Source organism: Erythrolamprus reginae, chromosome 2, assembly GCF_031021105.1.
Source record: "Erythrolamprus reginae isolate rEryReg1 chromosome 2, rEryReg1.hap1, whole genome shotgun sequence".
NCBI classification, from domain to species: domain Eukaryota; kingdom Metazoa; phylum Chordata; class Lepidosauria; order Squamata; family Dipsadidae; genus Erythrolamprus; species Erythrolamprus reginae.
In genome coordinates, this window is record NC_091951.1 from 87669388 (window position 1) to 87687449 (window position 18062).

Genomic DNA, 18062 nt, shown 5'->3' on the forward strand with positions numbered 1-18062 from the left:
ATGTTGCATAGTAGCCTCTACTCATATAGTGGCATGCCATTGGCCAGAATGGGCAGCGATGGAGGGGGGAGCAGTTCTTTTGAAACATCACATGCTGAGTGGTTGTCCCCTGTGATGACAATGTAACTGTTCAAAATTTAGCTACTGACACAAAAGGTTCAATATTTTAAAAAGTTAAAGAGTTTTTTTAACTGTGAAACTTGTGAGCTGCCCTGAATCTTCGGAGAGGGGCGGCATACAAATCTAATAAATTATTATAATTATTATTATAATAATAATAATAATTATTATTATTATTGAAAAAATATCCATTTACAAATGTTGTGGCATGTACAACTGACAGCTGTATCCATGGTTGGATGATATCGTGAATTTGAAGCTCATCTAAAATTGGTTGTACTTAGAGTTATAACGGTCCATTGTGTCATTCCTAGAAAAAAATTGAGTGACCGTTTGCACAAGTCTCTATGTTACATCATTAATGACGTGAATAAAATTAAGTCAAATGCCTTGAACAATGACTTTTTCAGAAGCTTGGTGAAGAAATGATGAGAAGTTTGCATCTTAAATTTCACTTGTAATTAAATCATTAAATGTTATTGTTTTTATTTTGGGGAATTTCACTTTCTTGCAATTGAATTTGGTTTTCAGTGGTCATTACATTTAAGTTTCTTGAATAAATAAATAAATAAATAATGAAATGCATGCATCATGAAGTTTTAGAATAAAGTGACATCACTTTATTTCCAAACTTTGTGATGAATGTATTTTTCACACAGTTGAAATATGGGAGATATGTATTTTTCACACAGTTGAGATATGGAAAAAGACTGGAAATAATTTTTTTGCATTAATATGTCCTGATGACAATTTTAAAGAAAACAAAAAAAGTGTTTGCATAAATTGAAGAATTATTTCCTGTTGTGATTGAGAGGTTATGTTGGGGGAGGGGGGCGATGACAACTTCCTCATTGACTCAAGGGGGTGATTCATTCATAAAGATTAAGAACCACTGATCTAGTCAAATCTAATTGGATATGAAATCTGATTGGATATGATATCATCATTTTTCCTAATGGTATGTTAGGCAGGCCATTGTCTTTCATGTTTGGTTTGAATAGCTGCCCTACTGGAATAATACTAATGTAATTCTCAGGGTTCCTATAAATATCATAGGTACTATGTCATAGTGGTCAAATTTTAAGTCACTACTCTCTTTCAGTGCAATCTCCTCCATCCAACTATTATTGTGAGGGAAAAATTCCAGAATAGAGTAGTAAATATACCATGGGGAATGTCTTGGAAAAATGGATATCACTCTATTGAATAGTACAAGTCATACAAGATGACTGAAAGTTCAGTATAAATACTATTGTGACAGAATGTGCACATTGAGGAGCCGTGGGAAAGAGTTTTGGAAACACATATCTTTCCCAAAGAGAGGCCCAGATTAAGAGACTGAGCAATATTGAGGTGGAGGAGGAAAGAGGTTGGGGTATATCTAACAGGTTAGAAGGTTATAGCTTTAATCTGACAAGGTTCTGTCCATTAGATGTAAACAAATAAAAGGATTGAACTCAATTGCATTTCTCAGTATTGTCTCTGGGTTTAGGATTGACAGTTACATCATTATTGCTGTTGTGATCTCTAACAAGCTAAAATTTTCTGGATTATGTTCAAGCAGCAAAAATACAGAAGGCAACTTCTTCCATCTTTTGAAATTCGTATTTAATTTAAAAATTAATTCTTGTACTTACTCAGAAAAAAAAGACACTAAATACAGTGAGGCTTATCTGCTGGTAAATTACAAAATACATGTGATAAATATTGGTATAGATACAAGAGACATAGATATACACAAATGAGAGGACATACCAATGCCATTTGTGAAGCTGTTGATTATTATATCACCGCACCATTTTTTTTAAAAAAAGTGAGGTTTCTGAGTACTAGAGTTTCCCAAGCCAATGTTCATGCCTTTTCTTACATCTTTTGATTTTTAATATGATTGACTCACCAGAATCTTTGTAGTGTAAGCACTGTTGATGGCAATTGCATTAGCCAGCAAATCCATTATTTTGGCTGGAATAGAATCTGGATCAGGGATCTCTTTGTAATGGACATCTCCAACAAAGGCTTGTACTACTGTCATTCGGTTAGTTGTTAATGTCCCTGTTTTATCAGAGCAGATGGCTGTTGCGTTTCCCATAGTCTCGCATGCATCTAAGTGACGGACCAGGTTGTTATCTTTCATCATTTTCTGAAAGGGAAAGCATACAGATAAATATTTTATTCTTATAGAATGCATAGTCATTTTAAAATAATGCTATTTTTAAATGTTATAAAAGATTGTATAAGAAAATATAAGAAAATAACTTTATATAAATTAAACAATGTGTTAATATTCAGAAAATTATATTTATTATTGATAAGACTTATCAAGTACACATATTCATTTGCATTCATTTCCTGAAACTGTGAATTTAATAAGACTCATATATACTGTATACCAAGAGCCACACGACAGTGAAATGGACGGCACATAATAAATAAAATAAATAAAATAAATAAAATAAATAAAATAAATAAAATAAATAAAATAAATAAAATAAATAAAATAAATAAAATAAATAAAATAAATAAAATAAATAAAATAAATAAAATAAATAAAATAAATAAAATAAATAAAATAAATAAAATAAATAAAATAAATAAAATAAATAAAATAAATAAAATAAATAAAATAAATAAAATAAATAAAATAAATAAAATAAATAAAATAAATAAAATAAATAAAATAAATAAAATAAAATAAATAAAATAAATAAAATAAATAAAATAAATAAAATAAATAAAATAAATAAAATAAATAAAATAAATAAAATAAATAAAATAAATAAAATAAATAAAATAAATAAAATAAATAAAATAAAAAGATGATTTGGAAACTTTTGAAGAATATGAGATAAAGAATTCTACAATATTGTAAAAAAAAATTGACATAATGTGCCTACCTATTCATTGCCATAAAGTGTCAATAAATAATCACGAGTTGCCTTTTTTATTCTTTCTAGCAAACAACAGTCTTCACTGGATTATTATTATTATTATTATTATTATTATTATTATTATTATTAATGTTTATTTATAATGCCCTCTTAGCAAGGGGCATATATCAGTGATGGCGAACAAAAGGCGATATACCAGTGATGGTGAACCTATGGCACGAGTGCCACAGGTGGCATGCGGAGCCATATCTGCTGGCACATGAGCCATTACCCTAGCTCAGCTCCAACATGGACATCTGTGCCAGCCAGCTGACACAGAGGCTCTGGGAGGGCGTTTTTGGCTTCCAGAGAGCCCTGGGGGGATGGGGAGGGCATTTTTACTCTCTCCTGACTCCATGGAAGCCTTTGGAGCCTGGGGAGGGTGAAAAAGAAGCCTACTAGGCACATCAGAAGTTGGGAAACAGGCCACTACTGGCCTCCAGAGGATGGGAGAAGCTGTTTTTGCCCTCCCTAGGCATTGAATTATGGGTGTGGGCACTCGCACATGTGCGCTAATGCGCGGACATGCTCTTTCGGCACCCAAAGAAAAAAATGGTTCGCCATCACTGTCATATACAATTGATAAGGACAGACAATAATATTAAATTTTATGTTAACAGTTTCTAATGAAAACTGCTCCTTTACCAACATTATTAATTTAATAACTTTCTCCAATGGTTACCCTCAAAATGCCCTGGAATTAAGTATATGTAACCCACAACAAATATTAATTAAAATTATGAGCGTTATAATACAAAAAGAAAAGGAAAGCACATGTATTGAATGAAAAGGTTCTATCAAGGAAATGCTACACAACTGAAGAAGCTTGAGAATAGGAACCAAAGAGGGCAGAACAAGTCATTAAGGAATTAAAATGGGAAATTAGGTAAGAATTAATAAATTGATCAAAATTTAAATGGGACTTTATGCAAAGTAATATTAACCACAGTCTGGCCCTTATCGTGCATTCTCCAAAAGTCTAAAGTGGTGGATGTTAGATTAGATGGTAAAACTTTCAATAGTGTAACTCTATTACGTAGAGAGGGACATCCTTTTATCTCCTTGAATTCATATCAGAGCATAATTCTGAATTCTAAGTTTCCAGAGAGAGAAAAAAAAATCCATATCTTCCAGAGTGTGCCTTATTTTATGTATCTCCATTAGATGGTATCTAGAAAAAACTGCAGATGATAAGCCTTCATTTTATGTATCCCTTTTTGTACTTTATCCAGCTTTAGGGTGTTTTTTTTCCCTGTGTGCACAACCAAAACTGTACATAGAATTCCAATTACAGTCTCATCATAATTTTACATAATGGCACTAATGCATTGTCAGTTCTATTTTCAATTCTCTTCTTTTGAATTCCAAGTAAGAGGTCTATTTTTAAAGCAGCCTGGGTTGACTTTTTCATCTCCCTCTTCAGCATGATTGCATGCTACCAGCTCAATACATTTTAGATTCATTGAATTGGAAAGTTTAGGCTTTCCAGAGCTTACAGAATGTTGATACCAGTACAGGGATCAAATAATATTTCAAAGGTTTTGCTGCACAGACCTGAGAGCCTGCTTATGTCAAACTACTTAGCAAGGACGAATCAAATAAAGTACAAGAATGAATAGAGACAGCAGCTGGCATAATATTAATTTAGTAGGTTGTTCTGTAAAGAAAAAAAAAGGCTCAGATCAGAATGTACCTTCAGAAATGTTTTTCCTCTCTCTCTTTGTTTAAAGATATATGCACCGGCAGTCACTGAAAGTAATAATACTGTATAACACAACAAGAATAATATATTCTATAACTTGACATCATATGCTTCCTGCCACAACATGTCAACCATCTCATAGTGTCATAGAGTTGGAAGAGCTTTAGAGATCACTGATTCAAACTGCTTAGTGCTTGCTAGGGAATTCTGGGAGTTGAAGCCCAATGTCTTAAAGTTGGCAAGGATGAGAAACATTCTACTTAGAGTATTTCTGACAGATGGCCATCCAGATTTTATTTGAAGACTCATTATTTGTTTGTTATTTCAATTTATATGGCTACCCATCTCCGATTCATGACTCTGGATGATTAAGAGCAATCAGAAACACCTTAGAACAATATAAAACATTAGAAATAATATTTATTTATTTATTGGATTTGTATGCAGTTAAAAACAAAACATTTAAAAGTTAATCACACTTGGCCAAAACAAAATTCTATTCTATTCTACTGTTCTGTTTAAGAAAAGTAACAAATCTTATGTTCCCGGGTCACCCTGACCCGGACCGAAAACTCTTCATTTGCAGTGCTTATGTTTGGTCTTTTTGAAAGCTTTTTTCACTTGGAAAGTAGTCTGAACATTTCTGCACACAATGATATGAAAATTGAAATGAAAAAAGTAAATCTTATTGGTTTATTTTGCGGATATAATGCACGCCCCCCCTGTTTTTGTGAAAAAATTTTCAATTTATGGATAGTTTTGCTTGCAAAATGCATTCTATTTTACTAAAGTTGGTATGGGATTGGTAGCTTGAACATTTCTGAACATAATGATATGAAAATTGAACTGGAAAAATTGATGCATATTGGTTTATTTTGTTGATGAAATGCACGCCCCCCCCCCGTTTTTTTTTAAATAGTCTTCACTTTATGGATAGTTTTGCTAGCAAAATACATTCTATTTTACTAAAGTTGGTGTGGGATTGGTAGCTTGAACATTTCTGAACATAATGATATGAAAATTGAACTGGAAAAATTGATGCATATTGGTTTATTTTGCACATAAAGTATGCCTCAATTATTTCAATTTATATAAAAATTATGCTGTTAATTTCAAACTTACATACTTTTTTTTAGTAAAATGGATTTGTTTCATAAAATTAGTTCTCTGGCTACAATGTGGTTGATTTTCAAAAGGATATTCCAAATATTTCTAGACAAATATGTATAAACAGTGACAATAATGGCACACAGCAAGGCCGAGGGGGGTGGCCCTTTTGTGGCAAAAATAAACCAATAAGAACCATTTTTTTCAGTTCATTTATATTTTTCTTATATTCAGAAATGTTCAATTTAGTATATCAAACCTTTTGGGGGAAAATTCCTTAGGGATTTGTAGCCTTAAAAAATAGAAATTGACACGAAATTAAAAAAGGATGGGGGGAGGGGCTTTTTGATCAAAATAAAAATATAAGTCTCAATTTTTCCAGTTCAATTTTCATATCATTATGTTCATAAATGTTCAAACTAGTTTTCCAGTTGAAAAAGTTTTCAAAAAGATCAAATTCAAGTACCTAAAAAAAATATTTTTGGTCCGGTCACATACGAACAGAAACAGATTCAAAGTTATGATTTTTTTTTGCCCAGAAAACAATTAGCCACCACCCCAAAAATATTTTTTGATGATCAGCATTGTTAAATTGAGTAAATGAATGCCTAAGATTTTAAAGAATATTTCGGATTTGGAGCATAAAAAAATAAAAAGTGAAAATGGTTGCAAGCAGCCAAGGGGGGGGGGCTTATTTCTGATGTTAAAAAACCAATAAGAATCATTTTTTTCAGTTCCTTTATATTTTTCTTATATTCAGAAATGTTCAAGCTACCAATCCCACACCAACTTTAGTAAAATAGAATGCATTTTGCAAGCAAAACTATCCATAAATTGAAACAATTTTCACAAAAACGGGGGGGGGGGGCGTGCATTATATCCGCAAAATAAACCAATAAGATTTACTTTTTTCATTTCAATTTTCATATCATTGTGTGCAGAAATGTTCAGACTACTTTCCAAGTGAAAAAAGCTTTCAAAAAGACCAAACATAAGCACTGCAAATGAAGAGTTTTCGGTCCGGGTCAGGGTGACCCGGGAACATAAGATTTGTAACTTTTTTTGCCCAGCAAAAACTAAGCCCCCCACCCCCCCAAAAAAATTCTCATAGAGAGAACCCCTGAAATGATGAATAGTCATGAAATTTCAAGTTTCAGATATGCAGGGAAATTTTTTTACAGGGACTCAAACTTGGCTTCGGGTCACATACGACCCGAACAGAACAGCAGGGTTAAGTTAAAAAACAAATCATTGCATGTATTGCAGAGGCTCTGCCACTCATCTGAATCACTAAGCATGCAACCATTTCTTTCAGACTTATGGAAAGCCAGCAGGGTCAAGAACAACCTAAACTCTGGGGAAGTAATGTTCCAAAAGAGATAGAAAAGATGGCAGTCCTTGTTAGAAAGGAGGCATAGCATGCCTTTCATGGCAGATCTAATGATTAGTTAGACATAACAGGAGAGAGATGCTCCCTATAACTTGGGGCCATGCCTTGAAGGGTTTTTCATCTTAAATTGAACCTGGAAGCACACTGGCATCTGATGCAGTTTGTAGAATAGAGCTGTACTGTGCATTGATTGGGGAGTGCATATAATTGCCCAGGCTTCTGCATTCTGTGACAGCTGCAGCTTCTGGAGCCTGCTCAAGGGCAGCCTCATATAAAGTGAATTGCAATAGTTCACTGGGGAGGTAATTTAGGCCTTAGTGACCATGAGCAAAGCTGTCCAATCCAGAATCGGGCATAATTGGAAGACAGCATGAAACTTTACCAGACTATCTGCATTATTGGCTAACAGCTTATACAGATTGGAGGTTCCTCTTGGGGCCTAGCCTGCGTCTCCTTCCTTGATATTACAACCCAATGGTTCTAGTCATGATCTTTGGGGCAATAATTGCATTCCCTTCAGATATTTCCTGACTATATTTCCTCTCAGCCAACTTTTCTGTAAGCCAAAGAAATCCAGATCCAACCTTGCATACAATATACATGTTGAGAAACCTGCGCTGTAAGCAAAAGAATTATATCCAATCAACTATATCTTAATTTTTTATTTAATGTTTAATATTTAATGTTGAAAATTGTGTCACCTGCCCCTTTTTCTTCCTACTCACTTGATTATAACTTTACATTAAAACTACCAAGTTAAACAGTCATATAGCATTTATGATACCTTTAAAAAAAAGAAAAACTTCTTTTAAAAGCCTATTTTGCACAATTAACCAGTGAAACAGCTTGCTTTCAGAAGTTGTGGGTGCTCCATCATTGCAGAGTTTTAAGAAGAGAATGGACATCCGTTTGTTCAGAATGGGATAGGGCAGTGATGGCTAACCTTTTTGTGGTTGTGTGCCAAAAATCGTCCTGTGCACACACTATAGTGTGCACCTATGCCATTACCCATAATGCAACATGCCCCCCACATGCGCATGCAACACCCCTGCTGCCACACTGTACATGCACCGCATTTAGAATTTGCTTGATAAAAATTGTGGAGGTGCAAAGTGAATTGCAATCAGCAGGATGCCCCCTCATGACCCCCACCATGCCTGCCGCCAGATGATCCGAGCCAGGGAAGGAGCAGAGGGTGGGGCATTTATTTATTTATTTTATTTATTGGATTTGTATGCCGCCCCTCTCCATGGACTCGGTGCGGCTAACAACAGTGCTAAAAACAGCATGTGACAATCCAATAGTAAAACAGCTAAAAACCCTTGCTATAAAAACCAATCATACATACAAACATACCATGCATAAATTGTAGAAGCCTAGGGGGAAAGAATATCTCAATTCCCCCATGCCTGATGACAGAGGTGGGTTTTAAGGAGCTTGTGAAAGGCAAGGAGGGTGGGGGCTATTCTAATCTCTGGTTACAGAGGGTTGGGGCTGCCACAGAGAAGGCTCTTCCCCTGGGTCCCGCCAAACAACATTGTTTAGTTGACAGGACCCGGAGAAGGCGCACTCTGTGGGACCTAACTGGTCGCTGGGATTCGTGTGGCAGAAGGCGGTCCTGGAGATAATCTGGTCCGGTGCCATGAAGGGCATGCATCCACCCAGTCAGCAAATGCTGCCTCCTGCACCTGACCTGGCTCCCAGCGTTCCTTGTGTGCAGCTCTGCCACCCCAGAAAAGCACTGGCAGCTGCAGGGGCAAGGGCAAGAGCTACTGGCCACCTCGCCCTTGTCCCAGGATTCCCTCACATTCCCAGCTTCTTCTTACCAGCCTTTGCTGCTGCTGCTTCTATGAGCACACACAACTGACTCAAAATCAAAACACAAGGGGGAGGGTGTGGCCAAGCCAGCATTATCAAAACCTGGGGCGGAAGGCCAGCTGGGGTGATCTCCTCACTTTAGTGGCTATGGTGGGTTTTGGCAGCATGTCTCCCTACCTCAGCAGGGAGTCTGACTAGCAAACTCAGCTTTTTGGTTTGCTCCTACTGGGCGGCAGCAGCGCTGGGGGGAGGAGGTAAGTGGTAGTGGCGGTGCAGCTCTGGCTCCATTATCAGGCCAGCCGCCACCTCCCCTTCCCTTGCTGTCAGACTTCCAAGCCACTGAGAAGGTGAAGTTCAGAATCCAGGCTGCCAAGCACTGCCTGTGCTTTCTCTCACCTCCTGTTTCTTCCTGGTTGGTTCGCCCTTAGCCAGAGGCAGGGTTTCTATGAATATGCAAGGAGAACGAGATCTAAAAGATAGGCGGGCCTGGCCATAGCCTTCCCGTCTTCCATTGGCACAAAGTTCAAACCAGAGTATTTCGGATATCCATCTCCTTGCAACAACTGTGGTGCAGGCAGGCCGGCAAGTGAGCTGGCCAGTGGCTCCATAGGGAAAGATCTCATAACGACGGCAGCAGGGAAGAACTGCTTCTTGGGCGCAATCACCCCAGTTTGGCAGGCAGAGGAAAAGCAGCTGGGAGCAGGGTGTGTGTGGCAGGAGTGCTGCAAGGGCCGATGGCCAGCAGAGCATCACAGAGTGCAGCACAGAGGGAACACCCTCCAATGGAGCCTGGCCAGGCCCTTCGGGCAAGGTGTCTGTGACCCTCCCTGCCTCTGCCAGCCTCTATTTTTAGCAATTCTGGAGGTGGCCAGCAATCAGACTGGAGGGTTTGCCCAGCTGGTGGCTACTCCAGCCCTATGGATGCAGCCAGGGCACCAGGCAATCTGGAGCATGCCACCTCCCACCCCACAGGCATGGCTGAGGCAGCCCCCAATGCTCAGTGCTTTTTGCTGGGAAGGAGCCAACTGTGCAGCCCAGATGCATCTCAGGCAATGGGTCCAACTGCAGTCTGCATAGCGTCCTCACCCAACTCCTTCTGCCAGCCGAGCCAAGGAAGGATCAAAGAGCGGGGCAGGTGGCTGCCCGGTCAGCAAATGCTGACCCGTACATCTAAGTTGGCTTCCAGCATTTCTTGTGTATAGCCCCGCCACCCCAGAAAAACAGGTGGAAGGGCAAGAGCTACTCATTCTCCTCCTGGGATTCTTCCCTAAGCACACATGCACCTGGCCACTGGCCAACTCACTCACCTGCCTGCCTGCCTGCATCATAGTTAAAATGGCTAAAAATAGAGACTGGCGGAGGCAGGGAGTGTCTCAGCCCCCCCCCCCCCAAAGGGCCTGGTTGTGCTCCATTGGAGGGCGTCTCCTCAATGCTTCATTCTGGGTTACTCTGCCAGCCATCAGCCCCACTGGATCCCGCAGCACACTTGCTGCACATGCCCTTCTCCCAGCCACTTTTCCTCTGCCCACCAAACAGGGGCCCTGGTCCCACTGGCTGACATTGCCTTGCTTCATCCCATTGGCGGGCAACCCAGCTCTGACACTTGGCACACATGTGCAGCTTTTGGAGGAGGCTTTTGGAGGCCTCCAAAAGGCCAAAAATCAGCTGGTCAGCATGCGCATGTGAACTGGAACTGATATAGCTCAGCTTGCCACCTGTAGCATGCATGCCATAGGTTCGCCATCACGGGTACAGGGTCTTCTAAGCAGAGAATCTGGACTAGAAAACCTCCAAGGTCCCTTTCCAACTCTGTTACTTTGTTACTTTTACTGTTATGATCAGTAGTGGGTTTCTACTGGTACCGTAAGGGATGGAGACCAATAGCGGCCTCCAGATTGCGCAATTTGTATGCAGCTGCTATGGTACTCATTCTATGGGCACTACCATCATTTTTCCATATATTTTTTTGCTTTGTGTGCATGTGCAAAAGCAAAATTTTGTGAGAGGACGCAGTGCACGAGATTTTAGTGATTTTTTGTTTCTGTGCATGTGTGAAAGCAAAAAAATCACTGAAATCTCTCTCACACACGCATCCCCTCGTGAGATTTTGCTTCCTGTGCAGGTGCAGAATTAAAAACACACTGGGACATGCGTACATAGCACGCACATGCATGCAAGGGAACTGCGTGCGCAGCGCAACGGTAGCACAGGTAATGGCAATCCACCCCTGGTTATGATCTATTCCTAAATAAAGTGAAGAACCCATAGTGAAATTGCTAAATGGGCAGGAACAGTGTCCTGTAAGCCATATGTTTTTATTGTGGTCAGAACTGGGCTATGAAATTGGCCTGATTCTGAATTATCTTCTATCACAATCTTGCATGTCACATTGTCTTGGAAAAAGAAAAAACTAGCCTGGAGAACAAAACGAAGATTTGGGCCTTAGAATCCTTGAAAAAGAGTCTGACCATTTTCTGAATACATTAGAAAAATCAAGCAAACATTGGCCATTGTACAGAATTAAAAAACGTAAGACACTCCAGCATTCAAAACAAATTGTCCTCCCTCCCACCTGCTCCCAAAAATCTCTGTTGGAGCTCCACTAACAGTTAATGGCAATGATAAAGTACAATGTGTGCTCATCACAATAGCAAGTGCATACAGCTTCCATAATAACATTAATATCTTAACTCTGTAAGTAGGTAATACAGCCTTATTCTCCTAATGCAAATCTTCATTATCAGTTCTTTGCCCATAAATATTTAAGAGTAGTGCCTACTTCCAACCAAATACATGAATATATTTTATTTTATTTACTTTTAAAAAATCATAGTTTTGAAAAGATTTACAGGCAAATAACATTATTCTGGTGGGGGCGTGCGGTTAAGGCTGTTAAGACTAATCTGACAGCAACAGGTTGAACTCCCATTACTTTCCCCAGCTCTTGCCCACCCAGCAGTTCGAAAGATGCAAATGCAAGTAGATCAATAGGCACCACTTCAGTGGGAAGGTAACAACATTCCATGCACCTCGCTATATAGTCATGCTGGTCAAATGGCCTCCAAAATGTCTTCAGGTTCTGTTTGTTCCCTTGGCTAAAAAATTAAAATGAGCACTGCCCCCTAGAATTGGGCACAGACAGAAGAAACCTTTACCTTTAATATGATCCTCAAAATAATTGTGTATAAGGGTTCTTTTAAAAAAAAATTATATTAGTTTTGAGACTGCTACTTACTTTTACAGAATAAGCAAGGGAGATTGTAACTGCCAGTGGAAGTCCTTCTGGAACAGCAACTACAAGCACTGTCACACCAATAATAAAGAACTTGACAAAATACTGAACATATATAGGTGTGCATTCAGGCAGCCATGGCTTCTTCTTGACAACGAAGTTTTCAATAGTAAAGTATAGTACTAAAATGATGACAGTGATTGCTGACATTACCAAACCTAGAAGAGACAATTGAATATATATATTTATTGTAAAAGTAAATTTTTGTGTGATGTAACAATTATATTTTCAAAACTAAAATCTGCTCTTTTTTATACTGCTCAAAAAAATAAATAAATGGAACATTTAAAACAACAGAATGTAACTCCAAATAAATCAAACTTCTGTGAAATCAAACTGTCCACTTAGGAAGCAACACTGATTGACAATCAATTTCATTTTGTCGTCAGCACATTCGACTTTGTACAGAACAAGGTATTCAATTAGAATATTTCATTCGTTCAGATCTAGGATGTGTTATTTGAGTGTTCCCTTTATTTATTTATTTATTTTGAGCAGTGTATATTACATCAGAATAGAACCTTTCAATCTAAGACATGTGAATGACAGATAGGCCCAAAACTATTATGTTACAACATGGGCTGCAAGCAAGCAAGCAAACAAACAAATAAATGATGTCAGGTTGGATAAATCCAAGTAATTTCCTAGCATTTCTGTGGGACATCAGAAGGCACAACAGTTTAAGCCTTTAATATAAAATAGTTCCATCAATGCTATAAAGCTTTCTCTTATTCTTGGAGGGAATTTTTTGTGTTAAAAAGGCAATGGGGAAAAGAAGGTTCTAGAGGGGGGCTGTCAAACCTGAGGCCTGTAGGCAGAATCGCCATGCACTGGCCACACCACAGTTTACTGAAAAGCTGGGAGTCACAATACATCACATGGCGACGCTGTGGTGATGCAAATTTCACATCACTGTTCTAGAGGAAGGATTATGAGGAGAATTTGAAATATCAATAAAATGGAAGAAAAACTAAGGCAAGAATGGGCAGTTATGTAACTGATTTCACATATCAGAGGTTTCTAGGGATAAGGATGAAGACTGAAATAGCCATCAGGAATTTCAGAAAGGAAAATTGCTAGAAAAGAGGATGAGGAATTTCTTTTCTTTCAATTTTTTTCAATAACCTGGAATTTTCAAACAAAGGGAATATTTTTTGGTGATTCATTTCTCACATTCTTAATAATGATGAACTATAAAATGCTGGAATGACACATGACTTGTATGGAAATAGGTGAATTGCCTTCCTTTTCCTAACATTTTATATTAAATTGCCAATGGCATGCAGCTCTATGGCATATGTCAATTTGCTTGCACCTATTCTAATTATATCTTCATCTCCTGAATGTATCACAAACAGGAATATTCCAAACATTAAATATACAGAGTAGTTTAATATAGAAAGAAAATAAATGGTTTTTATCTACTCATTATCAGAAGGATAACCTTCCTACAGAACCTTCTGTCTTTGCAGTTTAATCATACACATATTTTTCAACAAAGCATGTAATTAGCTTGCTTATTTATATTCAAAGTGACAAACTGCTAAATTTAAACCAAATTACTCTAGTCATTTCAGGTTTTGACCATGAAAAGTGAAAAATGGAAGATATGTTAATTTATAGAAGAGAACACTGTTAGATATATACATCTATGGGTCACTGAAATGTCATAACACCAGCAAGAATATAGAAATAAACATTTATTACAACTAGCTTAAATGGACTCCAGAGGATGGTAGAGGACAGGGAGGGCTGGAGGAATGTTGTCCATGGGGTCGCAATGGTTCGACAAGACTTTGCAACTAACAACAGCAACAACTAGAATAGTTCAGAAATTTTAAAGTCTCTTCCAATATATATACGAAAGCAAATATGTAATGTATGTATGTATGTATGTATGTATGTATGTATGTATGTATGTATGTATGTACTGAATGTATATATGTATGTACAGTGTCTCCTTAAAAGGGCATATTACCTTAGTTTATGAACACTGATATATTCAATACACAATTTGAAAAAAATGCTATGCTCATATCAAATGGTGCATTGATGTTTTCATGCTGCCTTGAAGATTTTTATTATTTCTTTGAACTGAGTTTCATTTTATAGTGTAAGTTGTTTCATATTTGAATTGCTTTGAATTTAAAGCAACCTGTTTTGAACAGAAAAAGGATATTTCAAATTCAGAACATGTTGCAAATCCCTGCTATGGTCAATTGCTAATTTGACCTGTTTTTGTGCAATAGTAAAAGATAGAATGCTTAGAAAAAAATGTATTTTCTCTTATGAATAGTAAGAATAGGTTTGTTGTGAATTGTGGTTTGGTAATGATTAATAAACCAAAGCTATTTGAACATATACATCATGAAAATTACAAACCATATTTATTTTTTACGTATCAATCTAAAGCCAAACAAATACTTTGATTTAGCAGTGCATGTGAATTAAAAGCATGCTAGAGTGTTGATGTATTGCTCTGTCAAATTTTCTGGACAGTTTTTTTAAATATTTATTTATTTATTTATTTATTTATTTATTTATTTATTTATTTATTTATTTAGTTAGTTAGTTAGTTAGTTAGTTAGTTAGTTAGTTAGTTAGTCCAATACACAATGAGGGTTTTAGTGGGTATATATCTATATACACATAGTAAAATACATGATGAAGGTTATAGAGGAGATACTCATAGTAAAATATATCTAAGAAATAATAGAAAAGAAGGTATAGTAATAGAACATATCAATGAAAGAATAGAAGAAGAGATATAGGAATAGAAGAAAGGTATAGCAGATATAGGAGAGCAATAGGACAGGGGACGGAAGGCACTCTAGTGCACTTGTACTCGCCCCTTACTGACCTCTTAGGAATCTGGATAGGTCAATCGTAGATAATCCAAGGGTAAAGTGTTGGGGGTTTGGGGATGACACTATGGAGTCCGGTAATGAGTTCCACGCTTCGACAACTCGGTTACTGAAGTCATATTTTTTTACAGTCAAGTTTGGAGCAGTTAATATTAAGTTTAAATCTGTTGTGTGCTCTTGTGTTGTTGTGGTTGAAGCTGAAGTAGTCGCCGACAGGCAGGATGTTGCAGCATATGATCTTGTGGGCAATACTTAGATCTTGTTTAAGGCGTCTTAGTTCTAGGCTTTCTAGGCCCAGGATTGAAAGTCTAGTCTCGTAGGGTATTCTATTTCGAGTGGAGGAGTGAAGGGCTCTTCTGGTGAAGTATCTTTGGACATTTTCAAGGGTGTTAATGTCTGAGATGCGATATGGAAACTGATGTTAGAAATCCAACATCAAAACTGAGAACACTACTCTAATATGGTCTTTCACTTAATATATATATATATATCGCGTCAGTGTGCATCTTACCTGCTTTGCCTATTTGGACAGCCAATTTGGTTAGCTTTCCTTGGAGGACTGATTTCTCTTTCTTAGGCATGTTGGCTTTCCTCTTGTCTTTATCATCTCCCTCTCCACCTTCAGCACTCTTGAGTGGCTGCATCTCCATTGCAGCTGCCCCATCCTGCTGTTTGGCTTAAATACAAAGAAGTATTTGGGGGGATTATACATTCCTTTAAAAAAGCTAAGAATCAGGATTATAATTTTAATAGGATTATATATAGCCATTATTGATTCTTTATACTATAAAGAACTTTGAATGTAACGCTTTTGCTATTTTATCTTCAGCCTGGACAAATTAATCTATGCAGTTAATCTATGCGTTCAGCTGCAGACGGAGTAATCGTATATCATTAAATAAAAATATACTTTTGCTACTTTTTACGATACATGTGTTTTATTTACAATCGCGTAATCATAAATCTACCATTTCTCCAATAGTGCTATAGTGTTTCACGATATGCTTTGAATTTATATAGTGTTTCTATACAAATTAAAAAGAATGTGATATTTTTAGTTTATATAGTTTTTTTTAATAATTCTAAGCTGCCCAGAGTTATCCTGAGAAAAGATGAATGGCCTTTAAATTCTATCTATCTATCTATCTATCTATCTATCTATCTATCTATCTATCTATCTATCTATCTCTATCTATCTATCTATCTATCTATCTATCTATCTATCTCTATCTATATATCTCTCTCTCTATCTATCTATGTATCTATCTATCTTTATCTATCTTTATCTATCTATCTATCTATCTATCTATCTATCTATCTATCTATCTATCTATCTATCTAATCTATCTATCTATCCATGTATGTATGTATCTATCTATCTATCTATCTATCTATCTATCTATCTATCTATCTATCTATCTATCTATCTACCTACCTACCTACCTACCTATCTAATTATCTATCTATCTATCTATCTATCTATCTATCTATCTATCTATCTATCTATCTATCTATCTATCTATCTATCTATCTATCTATCAAATGTAACATCTAAAAATACTTTCATTTTTACTCCATGACAGTCAGAGAGTGGATTGAATCTATGGCACATATGCAAATGTCTTTAAGCAAATCAACATTGTAGCACTTCTGGGTTGGATTAGAGATAAGTACTCTGATATCTACCAGATATTTTGTTACTTTCTACTTCCCACATTTGTTCATACACACTGGGGACTGAAGGAGGTAACTCAAAAATAATCCTGGATTAGTGATATCCAAATTATTTCCTAGCCCTACAAATTTACACTTATGTTTTTAAAGAAAAATATATCACTGCCATCTAGAACAATTGTGATTCTGGATGCATACAATCAACAAACAAATCCTAATTTTAAAAAACCTGGTTAAAAATCAACAAAATAATATGCAATTCAAAACTTTTCTTGTTCTTTCATTTATGTTTTCATCTTTGCTTTAAAAAGGATAATTTAGACATAATATATTAAATACATGTTTATATATCATAGATTTTGAACAGACAAATGATAAAGGAAATATTGCTGTGTCACATTCTTGCTGAAAAATTCAGGAAATTGAATATATGCAATCAAGATTTCAATCCCAGGCTTATATATGCATATGCATGTTTATGATTCTGTGGATGAGTGGGTGCATGTGTAAACACATGCGTGCATCTATATTGCATATATAGACCAAGATTATCACAGTTGTAGGGCTAATCTTTTCACTAAAATAATCTTTTCACTAAGCCGCTCCGAATCCTTGGAGAGGGCGGCATACAAATCTAATAAATTATTATTATTATTATTATTATTATTATTATTATTATTATTATTATTATTATGTAACATACATAGGTAAATATATGAAATTATTGAGGACATGAGAGGAACAATTTTACATTCCTATAAAGCTTGCTGAGTAACAAATTTTCCCACTGATAGTAGCAGAAGATAAAAGTGTCTTGATCTAGCTGACTATTCTCCCTACCTCTACACACAACCTCAGTGGAAGGAAAGACTAACAGTTTGTGGATACTTGGCATTTACCCTAACCCAACTCCCAATTTGAACCTCACTAATACTTTGCTCTCTAAAGTAATTTTAACAATCTCCCTTGATATAAAGAACATTACCTTTATTCTGGCTGTTTTCCATATTCCCATCCTGCATTTTGCCTACATGATGAGAATTGTAGCAGACAAAAAAAAAAATCAAATAACAAATAAACAAAAAACAAAACACATAATAAACAATCAATACACAGAAAGAGTATGAAAAGGACAGAATTTAAATTTTAAAAGCAATAAAAAGTATGA

General features: G+C 36.5%; 1 protein-coding gene across 4 annotated transcripts in view; it reads right to left on the reverse strand.

Annotated features, from left to right (window-relative positions):
* Positions 1-18062, reverse strand: part of ATP2B2 (ATPase plasma membrane Ca2+ transporting 2) — a 169218-nt gene that overhangs the window by 62031 nt on the left and 89125 nt on the right. For 3 of the 4 annotated variants that reach the window (XM_070735779.1, XM_070735778.1, XM_070735781.1), the window contains 4 exons: positions 17880-17921; positions 15732-15896; positions 12300-12514; positions 2018-2260 (listed from right to left, as the gene is read on the reverse strand). In XM_070735779.1, the coding sequence (XP_070591880.1) occupies positions 2018-2260; positions 12300-12514; positions 15732-15896; positions 17880-17921 (665 nt within the window). The remainder of the gene's footprint in view (positions 1-2017; positions 2261-12299; positions 12515-15731; positions 15897-17879; positions 17922-18062) is intronic. The other variant, XM_070735780.1, reaches the window with a different exon arrangement.